The sequence below is a fragment of the Pseudophryne corroboree genome, chromosome 6 (genome assembly GCF_028390025.1).
Source record: "Pseudophryne corroboree isolate aPseCor3 chromosome 6, aPseCor3.hap2, whole genome shotgun sequence".
NCBI lineage: Eukaryota > Metazoa > Chordata > Amphibia > Anura > Myobatrachidae > Pseudophryne > Pseudophryne corroboree.
This window is the reverse complement of record NC_086449.1, coordinates 293,266,526-293,279,826: the sequence shown is the minus strand read 5'-3', so window position 1 is coordinate 293,279,826 and position 13,301 is coordinate 293,266,526. Positions and strand designations below refer to the sequence as shown.

General features: G+C 47.7%; 1 protein-coding gene across 3 annotated transcripts in view; it reads left to right on the top strand.

Annotated features, from left to right (window-relative positions):
• NEDD4 (NEDD4 E3 ubiquitin protein ligase) overlaps positions 1 to 13,301 on the top strand; it is a 470,501-nt gene that overhangs the window by 188,699 nt on the left and 268,501 nt on the right. For all 3 annotated transcript variants that reach the window (XM_063926139.1, XM_063926140.1, XM_063926138.1), the window contains one exon: positions 7,115 to 7,193. In XM_063926139.1, coding sequence (XP_063782209.1) covers positions 7,115 to 7,193 — 79 coding nt within the window. The remainder of the gene's footprint in view (positions 1 to 7,114; positions 7,194 to 13,301) is intronic.

Sequence of the window (13,301 nt, the reverse complement as noted above, 5' to 3'; positions counted from 1 at the left end):
CACACTTCACTCTCCGGTCACTGAGGGTGCAGGGCGCTGGGGGGGAGCGCCCTGAGACGCAATAATAAACACCTTGGATGGCAAAAAAAAAAAAAAAATGCATCACATAGAGCTCCTGGGCTATATGGATGCATTTAACCCCTGCCAAAATACATAGAAAAACGGGAGATAGGCTCCGCCCCCTTATCGGCGGCCTTATCTCCTCAGCACACTGGCGCCATTTTCCCTCACAGCTCCGTTGGAGGGAAGCTCCCTGTCTCTCCCCTGCAGTCACTACACTACAGAAAGGGTTATAAAAGAGAGGGGGGGCACTAATTATGCGCAGTATTAAAGATACAGCAGCTATAAGGGGAAAAACACTTATATAAGGTTATCCCTGTATATATATAGCGCTCTGGTGTGTGCTGGCAAACTCTCCCTCTGTCTCCCCAAAGGGCTAGTGGGGTCCTGTCCTCTATCAGAGCATTCCCTGTGTGTGTGCTGTATGTCGGTACATTTGTGTCGACATGTATGAGGAGAAAAATGATGTGGAGACGGAGCAGATTGCCTGTAATAGTGATGTCACCCCCTAGGGGGTCGACACCTGAGTGGATGAACTGTTGGAAGGAATTACATGACAGTGTCAGCTCTGTATAAAAGACAGTGGTTGACATGAGACAGCCGGCTACTCAGCTTGTGCCTGTCCAGACGTCTCATAGGCCGTCAGGGGCTCTAAAGCGCCCGTTACCTCAGATGGCAGATATAGACGCCGACACGGATACTGACTCCAGTGTCGACGGTGAAGAGACAAATTTGACTTCCAGTAGGGCCACACGTTACATGATTGAGGCAATGAAAAATGTTTTTACACATTTCTGATAATACGAGTACCACCAAAAAGGGGTATTATTTTCGGTGAGGAAAAACTACCTATAGTTTTCCTGAATCTGAGAAATGAAATGAGGTGTGTGATGATGCGTGGTTTTCCCCCGATAACAACTGATAATTTCTAAAATGTTATTGGCATTATATCCTTTCCCGCCAGAGGTTAGGGTGCGTTGGGAAACACCCCCTAGGGTGGATAAAGCGCTCACACGCTTGTAAGGGCTCTACCCTCTCATGAGATGGCCGCCCTTAAGGATCCTGCTGATAGAAAGCAGGAGGGTATCCTAAAATGTATTTACACACATACTGGTGTTATACTGCGACCAGCAATCGCCTCAGCCTGGATGTGCAGTGCTGGGTTGGCGTGGTCGGATTCCCTGACTGAAAATATTGATACCCTAGATAGGGACAGTATATTTTTGCCTATAGAGCATTTAAAAGATGCATTTCTATATATGCGTGATGCACAGCGGAATATTTGCCGACTGGCATCAAGTCTAAGTGCGTTGTCCATTTCTACCAGTAGAGGGTTATGGACACGTCAGTGGTCAGGTGATGCGTATTCCAAACGGCATTTGGAAGTATTGCCTTATTAAAGGGAGGAGTTATTTGGGGTCGGTCTTTCAGACCTAGTGGCCACGGCAACAGTTGGGAAATCCACGTTTGTACCCCAGGTCGCCTCTCAACATGAGAAGACGCCGTATTATCAGGCGCAGTCTTTTCGTGGACAAGCGGGCAAAAGATTCCTCATTTCTGCCCCGTGACAGAGGGAGAGGAAAAAGGCTGCAGAAATCAGCCAGTTCCCAGGAACAGAAACCCTCTCCCGCCTCTGCCAAGCCCTCAGTATGACGCTGGGGCTTTACAAGCAGAATCAGGCACGGTGGGGGGCCCGTCTCAATGAATTTCAGTGCGCAGTGGGCTCACTCGCAAGTAGACCCCTGGATCCTTCAGGTGATATCTCAGGGGTACAAATTAGAATTCGAGACGTCTCCCCCTCGCCGTTTCCTAAAGTCGGCTTTACCGATGTCTCCTTCTGACAGGGAGACTGTTTTGGAAGCCATTCACAAGCTGTATTCCCAGCAGGTGATAACAAGGTACCCCTCCTGCAACAGGGAACGGGGTATTATTCCACACTGTTGTGGTACCGAAGCCGGACGGCTCGGTGAGACCGATTCTAAATCTAAAATCTTTGAACACTTACATACAGAGGTTCAAATTCAAGATTGAGTCACTCAGAGCAGTGATTGCGAACCTGGAAGAAGGGGACTACATGATGTCTCGGGACATCAAGGATGCTTACCTTCATGTCAAAATTTACCCTTCTCATCAAGGGTACCTCAGGTTTATGGTACAGAACTGTCACTATCAGTTCAGACGCTGCCGTATGGATGGTCCACGGCACCCCGGGTCTTTACCAAGGTAATGGCCGAAATGATGATATTCCTTCGAAGGAAGGGAATTTTAGTTATCCTTTACTTGGACGATTCCCTGATAAGGGTAAGATCCAGGGAACAGTTGGAGGTCGGTGTAGCACTATTTCAGGTAGTGTTGCGGCAGCACGATTGGATTCTCAATATTCCAAAATCGCAGCTGGTTCCGACGACTTGTCTTCTGTTCCTAGGGATGATCCTGGACACAGTCCAGAAAAAGGCTTTTCTTCCGGAGGAGAAAGCCAGGGAGTTATCCGAGCTAGTCAGGAACCTCCTAAAGCCGAGCCAAGTCTCAGTGCATCAATGCACAAGGGTTCTGGGTAAAATGGTGGCTTCCTACGAAGCAATCCCATTCGGCAGATTCCACGCAAGAACTTTCCAGTGGGACCTGCTGGACAAATGGTCCGGGTCGCATCTTCAGATGCATCAGCGGATAACCCTGTCACAAAGGACAAGGGTGTCCCTCCTGTGGTGGTTGCAGAGTGCTCATCTTCTAGAGGGCCGCAGATTCGGCATTCAGGACTGGGTCCTGGTGACCACGGATGCCAGCCTGCGAGGCTGGGGAGCAGTCACACAGGGAAGGAATATCCAGGGCTTATGGTCAAGTCTGGAGACATCACTTCACATAAATATCCTGAAGCTAAGGGCCATTTACAATGCTCTAAGCTTAGCAAGACCTCTGCTTCAAGGTCAGCCGGTGTTGATCCAGTCGGACAACATCACGGCAGTCACCCACGTAAACAGACAGGGTGGCACAAGAAGCAGGAGGGCAATGGCAGAAGCTGCAAGGATTCTTCGCTGGGCGGAAAATCATGTGATAGCACTGTCAGCAGTATTCATTCCGGGAGTGGACAACTGGGAAGCAGACTTCCTCAGCACGACCTCCACCCGGGAGAGTGGGGACTTCACCCAGAAGTCTTCCACATGATTATAAACCGTTGGGAAAAACTCGACAGGTATTGCGCCAGGTCAAGGGACCCTCAGGCAATAGCTGTAGACGTTCTGGTAACACCGTGGGTGTACCAGTCAGTGTATGTGTTCCCTCCTCTGCCTCTCATACCCAAGGTACTGAGATTGATAAGATGGAGAGGAGTAAGCACTATATTCGTGGCTCCGGATTGGCCAAGAAGGACTTGGTAACCGGAACTTCAAGAGATGCTCACGGAGGATCCGTGGCCTCTACCTCTAAGAAGGGACCTGCTCCAGCAAGGACCCTGTCTGTTCCAAGACTTACCGCGGCTGCGTTTGACGGCATGGCGGTTGAACGCCGGATCCTGAAAAGGCATTCCGGATGAAGTCATCCCTATCCTGATCAAAGCCAGGAAGGATGTAACCGCAAAACATTATCACCGCATTTGGCGAAAATATGTTGCGTGGTGCGAGGCCAGTAAGGCCCGATGGAGGAAATTCAACTGGGTCGTTTCCTACATTTCCTGCAAACAGGAGTGTCTATGGGCCTGAAATTGGGGTCCATTAAGGTTCAAATTTCGGCCCTGTCAATTTTCTTCCAAAAAGAACTAGCTTCAGTCCCTGAAGTTCAGACGTTTGTAAAAGGGGTACTGCATATACAGCCTCCTTTTGTGCCTTCAGTGGCACTTTGGGATCTCAATGTAGTTTTTGGGTTCCAAAAGTCACATTGGTTTGAACCACTTAAATCTGTGGAGTTAAAATATCTCACATGGAAAGTGGTCATGCTGTTGGCCCTGGCCTGGGCCAGGCGCGTGTCAGAATTGGCGGCTTTATCCTGTAAAAGCCCTTATCTGATTTTCCATTCGGACAGGGCGGAATTGAGGACTCGTCCTCAGTTTCTCCCTAAGGTGGTTTCAGCGTTTCACCTGAACCAACCTATTGTGGTGCCTGCGGCTACTAGGTACTTGGAGGACCCCAAGTTGCTAGACGTTGTCAGGGCCCTGAAAATATATGTTTCCAGGACGGCTGGAGTCAGGAAAACTGACTCGCTGTTTATCCTGTATGCACCCAACAAGCTGGGTGCTCCTGCTTCTAAGCAGACTATTGCTCGTTGGATTTGTAGTACAATTCAGCTTGCACATTCGGTGGCAGGCCTGCCACAGCCAAAAATCTGTAAATGCCCACTCCACAAGGAAGGTGGGCTCATCTTGGGCGGCTGCCCGAGGGGTCTCGGCTTTACAACTTTGCCGAGCAGCTACTTGGTCAGGAGCAAATACGTTTGTAAAATTCTACAAAATTGATACCCTGGCTGAGGAGGACCTGGAGTTCTCTCATTTGGTGCTGCAGAGTCATCCGCACTCTCCCGCCCGTTTGGGAGCTTTGGTATAATCCCCATGGTCCTTACGGAGTCCCCAGCATCCACTTAGGACGTTAGAGAAAATAAGAATTTACTTACCGATAATTCTATTTCTCGTAGTCCGTAGTGGATGCTGGGCGCCCATCCCAAGTGCGGATTGTCTGCAATACTGGTACATAGTTATTGTTACCAAAAAATCGGGTTATTGCTGTAGTGAGCCATCTTTTCTAGAGGCTCCTCTGTTATCATGCTGTTAACTGGGTTCAGATCACAAGTTGTACGGTGTGATTGGTGTGGCTGGTATGAGTCTTACCCGGGATTCAAGATCCTTCCTTATTGTGTACGCTCGTCCGGGCACAGTATCCTAACTGAGGCTTGGAGGAGGGTCATAGGGGGAGGAGCCAGTGCACACCAGATAGTCCTAAAGCTTTCTTTAGATGTGCCCAGTCTCCTGCGGAGCCGCTATCCTCCATGGTCCTTACGGAGTCCCCAGCATCCACTACGGACTACGAGAAATAGAATTATCGGTAAGTAAATTCTTATTTTTCTGGTATTTCATGCAGTGACCACAGGGATCCCACCCTGACGCAGCTGATTTGAGAATCTGTACACTTACTAAACTCTTCCTGTCCTTTGGTACGGAAGTGTGTGTGTATGTCTTCTCGCCTGAATAGGTCTCCCTCCCGATTAAAACTGTTCCTGCCTTGAGCTTTGGAACCAACTGAATTGCCTGAGCCAGGTGGCGGAGGGATATAGGGGGCTGGCCTGATGCATCCTTGGAGTCTAAAAAGCTCAACTGTTTGGTGCCCAATCAAGGTACCGATCCTGTGGACACTGTAAGAGAAAGAGGGTTATCTAGGTAAGTCTACCATAAACTCTGCTTTTTTTGTCTCATTTTTTTGATTTTGTTCTCTTTATCTACTTTTAGGACTTGTGTGAAAATCTGAGGTAGTTTTAGGCCAAATTTCAGCAGAAATGTATAATAATCTGAAGGGTTCACAAACTTTCAGTCACAACTGTATTTGTGTGCTATCAGGGCCGGTTCAAGGGCGCATAGCGCCCCGGGCAGGAAAGGGGGCGTGACCTAATACAGGGGGCGTGGTCAGTTACGCCCCTGTACATTCTAGCGCCGCTTGAATGCTGAGCGATGCGCGATGACGTCATCGCGCACCGCACAGCAAAAGGTCCTCTCCACGAAGGGAAACTAGACGCTATGCGTCTAGTTCCCTTCGTGGAGAGGACCTTTGCTGTGCGGTGCGCAATTACGTCATCGCGCACCGCTCAGCAAAGTTATTTTCCACGAAGGGAAACTAGACGCATAGCGTCTAGTTCCCTTCACAGGGGACGGCAGCGGGCAGCGGGCATTTGAGGCGGACGGGGGACACAGCGGGCAGCAGTGGCGGATCTTGCCACGGTGCAGCGCCCTCCGGATGGCGCCAGCGCCCTCCGGAAGGCGGCGCCCCGGGCAAAAGTCCTGCTTGCCCGTGGCAAGATCCGCTACTGTGTGCTATACATGAATGATCTGACAAGAGACCTGAAATACGAGTGTAATAGTTTAGTTTGATGGATATGAACAGAATAGCAATATTGTTTAAACTGAAGGGCATTGATGCAGTGTTAAATTGATCTGTTTAGTGATATTGCGTTTAACTACATACATTTGTTTGTTTCCTCCCCTTCGCTATTCTGCAGTGTATGTGACCACTTTATAGCTAACTCTGAACTTAAAATATACAACTTTAAGCAGGAATTGAATTAGCAGTAGGACTTTGCGAGCGGCTGCAGCTCTTTGGTATAACACCTAGAGTTATTCATTTAGCAACCTGTTTTTTTTTTTTTTTTTTGCATAATAAACCAGACAGCCGAAATACCGGCGCAACAGGACTATTCCCATATGTGGGTGTCCACGACACCCATAGAGTGGGAATAGATCCTGTGGTGAGCCACCGAGCCTACAAGGGGACTCTTAGTGCTCGCCCCGCAGCCAGCATTGTGGTGGGATGCCGCTGTTGGGATACTGACAGCCAGCTTCCCGTCCGCCGACAAATTTGTAATCCGTCAATAAACTTTCGTATTCATGTTTTTCTCTTCCAGGATTAGATTTGTTATACTCCATTTATTGTATTCTGATTTCTATGCGCTGTAATGCTTTCATAAAAGTTTTATTAAAAGGAAAACACGTGAAGTTGACCAGTGCAGATCTAGCAGGGAAGAACTTTGATGAATATCTGACCTGTGGGAATGGTGGTGTCCTACATATTGAAAGCAACTGAGCTCTTCAGTACAACCCATTCTACTGCTAATGGTTTATATTTTGCTATTCCAGAAGTTCCCAAATGCGGTCCTTAAGGCACCTTAACGGTTCAGGTATTAAAGATATCCATGGCTGAGCACAGATGGTTTAATCAAATTGACTGAGATGCTAATTAAATCACCTGTGGCAAAGCATGGATATACTAAAACCGGCACCGGTCTTGAGGACCGTCTTTGGGAACCTCTGGTCTATTCTGTTTATTTGTGCTGTATATTTACAAAACATCTCATGTCTTTCCAGTGATCCTTATGTGAAGGTGACACTATATGATCCAGCAAATGGCATAATAACCAGCATCCAAACAAAAACTGTGAAAAAGGTATATTAGCTTTATAACACTATATATTTTTGTTTGATCATGCGGTTTTATAATGTCACATTGTTTTGCATGTAAATTAGTTATATATGCAAAACCAAATCAGATCACATAAATGTTGTACTTTCTCTAGCATCCATAAGAGATATTGGGGACAGATTAGTACGATGGTGTATAGACTGGTCCAAAGGAGCCAGTGCACTTTAAATTTCTTCCACTGGGTGTGCTAGCTCCTCCCCTCTATGCCCCCTCCCACAGGCAGTTTAGAAAAAAGTGCCCTCAGGAGAGGATGCACACTCTGCAAGCTCCAGAGTTTTTCTTCAATTTCATTTAAACTTTTACTTATATCGGTATGCTGTTTGGGCAACAGCATACCTGCGCCGTGGGAGTTAGGGGGGGGAGATGGTCACCGGCCTCATGAGGTGTAGAGCCATTTCTCCTCTGCAGGACCACCGTCCTGAGGGGCTGTTTGTTCAGTGGGGCACTGTCGCATCCGCAGCTTGCTGCACACCCCTAACAGAGCCTGAAGGTGATCGTCGTGGTGAGTACAAACCGACAACCACAGTTAATTGTGCGTCAGAAGCGTGGCTGAGGCACACAGTTGCCCCTGCGTGAGACTGGCTGGAGGTGTGTGGTACCAAGCATTTATGTGAGGCTACACAGCCTGTGGAGACATTGGGGGTAATTCCAAGTTGATCGCAGCAGGAATTTTTTTTAGCAGTTGGGCAAAACCATGTGCACTGCAGGGGAGGCAGATATAACATGTGCAGAGAGAGATAGATTTGGGTGTGGTGTGTTCAATCTGCAATCTAAATTGCAGTGTAAAAATAAAGCAGCCAGTATTTACCCTGCACAGAAACAAAATAACCCACCCAAATCTAAGTCTCTCTGCAAATGTTATATCTACCCCCCTGCAGTGCACATGGTTTTGCCCAACTGCTAAAAAATTTCCTGCTACGATCAACTTGGAATTACCCCCATTGCCAATATAAAACTTATTAGTAGCTCCGGCGCCTTAGCGGGGGGCGGAGCTACATCAGAGCGGGCTCAGCTGCATTTTGGAGCCTTCCTCTGCATAAGCAGCAGCCTCATACAGCCCCTCCAAACGGTCTTAGGATCACTGGTACCGGGTGTAGAGGGGGAGAGCTGCTATTAGTGCACAGTTTACATTCCTCTGGGGAATTCTCTGTACAGCAGTATAACTGTTCTATAATACTACATAAAACGCTGACAGTCTCACTGGGGCTGTACAGTGTTGGGTGCGCTGGTGTCCTCTCTTCTGTGTCTCCTCTCACATGCAATAGGGCAGGCTTGTATTGTATTCAGTCTGTGTTGTATGTGTATTGTTTTCTGTATTTCATTATGGTGAAACAGAAGTCATGCAATGTATGTAATGCCAGATTCTCCCCTATTTAATCAGGCTCCATATCCTGTGAGCAGTGTAGTCACTCATCACAAAATGCTGATAACAACATGGGAGAGAGTCCAGAGCCTTCCTGGCTGGGGGGAGTATAAAAACTATGATGTCTGATATGTCATCTCCACTGACTGCCAATGCCAATAAAACACAAGAACGGCAACAAGCAGTGGCTAGCCTAACTGGCAAGGCTGATACTTCCCATCCACCGCTGTGTAGTACAGGTGCACAAAAACGTGCTTTTCCTGCAATTTTATCAGATTCTGATGATATGGTGGATGAGGATGGGTATCCCATTAGTGGGGATTCCACCCCTACACAGGGTGTTGAACCCCTCATATTGGACATACGGGATGTGTTAAAGCTCCCCCTGGAGGACGCTACTAATCAGCAGTCATTTTTCCTCCCACAAGACAAAGTGACAGTCACTTTTCCTGATTCAAAGGAATTGGATGATTTATTTAAATTAGCCTGGAAACATCCAGATAAAAAATATCAGGTATCCAAAAGGTTTTTAAATACCTTCCCATTTGTCCCTGAAGGCAGGAAATTTTGTGAAGAATCTCCAGCAGTTGATATCTCAGTCTCTCGCCTTTCTAAAAGGGCGGTGCTCCCTGCTCCGGGCTCACAGAGCCATATGGTTGCGTCAGTGGATGGCAGATGCTGACTCCAAGCGTAATGTGGAATCTCTTCCCTTCACAGGTGGATGGCTCTTCGAGCTGAATTGTACGAATGGATCTCCAAAGCTACTGCTGGGAAATCCACTTTTCTCCCTTCAGGGGCTCCGCCTGCTAGGCGTACCTACCCGGGACCGTCTACTCAGTCCTTTTGGTCCTCCAGATTTCGATCTAGGACCAGGGGTGTCTCCAATGCAGCTAGAGGCTCCAGAGGTAAGCCTAAGAAACCAGCTGTTACTGGCTCTCAGGTACAGAGTGCCAGTTCAGCTTCCACAAAGACTTCAGCATGACGGTGCCCACCCATCGCGAGGGGATCTCGTGGTGGAAGTTCGGTTACGTCACTACCACCACGTCTGGGACGGTTCCTGCCAAGATGCCTGAGTAAGGGACCTTATCTCTCAGGGTTACAAGCTGGAGTTTGACGTTGCTCCTCCCCAACGATTTTTCAAATCAGACTTGCCAGTTTTGGAATATATGCGTGTTACGCTGCTACTGGCCATCGACAAGTTGGTCCAGTCCCAGATCATTGTTCCTGTCCTCTGCTACAGCAAGGACAAGGTTACTACTCCAGTCTGTTGATAGTACCAAAACCAGACGGGTCTGTGATACTCATTTTGAATCTCAAGTCCTTGAATCCTTACCTGAAGGTTTTCAAATTCAAGATGGAATGTTTGAGAGCGGTGATCGCGGGCTTGGAACAACAGGAATTCCTCGTGTCCCTGGATATCAAGGACGCCTACCTACATATCCCAATTTGGCCTCCCCATCAGACCTATCTGCGGTTCGCCCTACTGAACGATCGCTACCAGTTTCAGGCATTGATCTTCGGCCTGTCTACAGCTCCGCGGGGTGTTCACTAAGGTGATGGCGGAAATGATGTTCCAGCTCGGCCGCTCCTGATTGGCTGCCAGTCCGCGGCAGATTTTAAATAGTGCCTGTCATAGGAGCCGCACCAAAGGCCACCGACCATAGCCGACGCCTCCATTGCACCGCCGCCACCTTCAGCCTCTTCCTCCGCTACACCGCTGCCGCCCTCAGCCTCCTCTGCTGCCCTCAGCCTCCTTCTCTGTATCTTTGCCAACTCCCACAGCCGCCGCCTCCGCACCATCTCCGACGCCCACAGCCTTCTCTGCCCAGTGCTGACCACAACCTCCTCACCACAGACCACAGCCTCCTCCGCACCGACACTGCTCATTAGGTGATCTTACCCTGCTGCCTTTCTCCTTCCCTAGTCCCTACTGTATGCTCTTGCTTTCCCTCTCTCTGTCACTCTCCCTGTCCCTATGTCCCTGCTGTCACTTTCCCTGTCACTCTGCCTGTCCCTGCTGTCACTCTCCCTGAATTTTGTCTCATTCCATGTGGCATAATGTGAATTGTGGCTCATACTGTGTGGCATAATGTGAATTGTGGCTTAATATGAATTTCTCCGGCAGGGTCCACAGATTATCGACAGGATAACATTGGGATATGATGACGGTCAAAGCTTTCGGCCTCCCAGCATGCAATGGACCCGTCCATATATCCCTGCCTCCTGGATCAGGCAAATCAGTTTTTTGTTTGGTGCAGCAGGAGCCAGACCATGGTCAATGGGTTGCTGTTTTTTTAGCAGCCGTAAGCTTTCTTATTTTATTTTTATAGTCTTACCATTTTTTTGAGCTATCTTTCTAAAAAGTGTCTTATACATACCTTAGCAAGAGTTGCTCCAACAACTCCCCCCCCCCCGGATCGCTACAATGCTTACCCACGAGTACAGTGCTTTTTTGGCGGGCGTCTGTATCGGATGTACTAGCAAGTCCAGCAGACGTTACCAGTCTGTGGCTGGAGCACAAGGAGAGGGTAAGGCATTGGTTCAGCTTAGAGGGGAAACACTGACACAGCCATACTGTTTGGGGAGGAGACTACCAAACAGTCGCTGATGCGGCTGCTATTTAGGGGGGGCACAAGCAGTAGGCCCTAGGGATCATAGGCTCCAGGAATAGTATGAGGCCACGATCCCTAGGGTTGATGTCAGCAGTGCGGAGTCCATCGCTCCCTTGGTCGTCCCACCAGTTCATGACCAGTTTCCTCAGAGTCTCCCGCCATGAACTGATTTCCCGCTTCCGTCTGAGACACTGTGTATCTAAGGAGACCCAGTCACAGCATAGGCGGCTGTGTGACTGGTGCGTCAGTGTTCACTTGTGCGGCTGTGTTCACTGTAGGTTCACAGGGCAAGTGTGTACACTAATAGCGTCTGGATCCACTCAGCGTTCACTAACGTATTGCTCGATCCTGGAAGCAGGGTGAGTCTCCCTGTATCCCACTCTACTGAGTCTGGTAGTACAGCACTAAGTCTCCATCTACCTTTGAGTACGAATAGTTGGATAAGTGCCTGATGTATACGAGTCTGATAACTAGTGCTGCTGTTTTCTTTCGCTATGCGACTGAATATGGTTAAATCCTATATAAGGTATTTGCAGTAATATGTTTCTCCTACATACTTGAAATGTATTTGTTGTTGATTATGTGCTCATATTGCTTATTATACTAAAGTATAACCTGTGACTGATTGCTAGTGTGATTGCTGACTTTTACTATAATTCTGTCAGTTTTTCTGTGTATTCCGATCCTCAGTGCTGGTGCAAAGCCAGGGTAGGGTCGGATTGTATGTCACTTTAACAAAATTTAAAGTGATTAGTCACAAATTGTGTAGTTAACACTGTACAAGTGTGTGATTATTTATCATGTCTAAGAGCAGCAAGAGTGAGGAAAATACACTTACTGCAGCACCAACACTCATTTCATGTTTGTCTTGGAAACCTGGGTTAACCTCTCAAGATCTGGTTCAGTATGGTTTGTGTGTAAATTGTTTTAGCTTTCACCACAGTTTCTTGAAAAATCCAAGACATCCATAGGTGCAAGTGGATCCCCCATGGCTACTTTTGCACAGACATTATCCAGTATAGCTGAGTGGATAATGCCAACTTCTCTACAAGGTATAAGTTACACTAATAACCCTTGCATGCAGCATTCCACCTGGGGTTTATTACATCCAGCAGTGGAAGCAGCAGCCTCTCAACAAAAGCAGGCTGAAAGTCCGGTGGTAAGTAAATCACATAGACATGATACAACATCTTCACAGTCTACACGTTTCAGATGAAGACACATCACACTCAGTTTCTGCTTACGGAGACGAGGTGGAAGGTCTCAGCTCAGTGGACATATCAGGGCTAATTAATGCTATGAAAGCCATTCTATCCTTAGAGGAGGCAGCAGAGCCTGTGTTAAAATCTAAGGCACCTGTGTTTTAAACGTCGCAAAACAGTTAGGACTGAGTTTCCTGGGTCAGAACACCTGACGGAAATTATGCAAGAGGCTTGGGTTACGCCCAGTAAGAATTTTAGAATTCCAAGGAAATGGAATTCCAATTATCCTCTTCTGGCTGGGGAATGTTTAAAAAGGGAGATGGCTCCCAAAGTAGATACGCATGTCATTCAACTGATGCGAAAATCAACATTACCTTTGCCTCAACATCATTAAATGATGTCACAGATAGGAGAGTTGATGGCTTCCTAAAAACCATTTTTTCCTTGTCTGGGGCAATCATAAGTTCAGCCTGGATGGCGAAAGCAGTGGCTACCTGGGCTGATGCATTGGAGGAGGATCTTTCAATGGCATCTAGAGAACAAAAATCCCATATTGCACATATCAAACAGGCTGCAATGTTTATAGAAGAAGCAGCCTTGGATATGGGTACAGTTGCCTTTCAGACATCAGCCTCAGCAGTAGCCGCTCTCAGAGCGGTTTGGCTACGTACATGGAAAGCGGATTCAGAATCCAAGAAAGTTCTGGATTCTTTGCCTTTTACTGGAGATATTCTTTTTGGTAAAGAATTATCCACTATTTTGGAGTTAGAAGCAGACTCCAAGAAAGTGAAGGTTTCTTTCCACACACAAATTCAAGGCTAGTTTTTTCAGCCTTTCGGCCCTTTCGATCTAAAGGAAAAGATGATGGCAAACAGTCCCAGTACAAGAAGTCTGG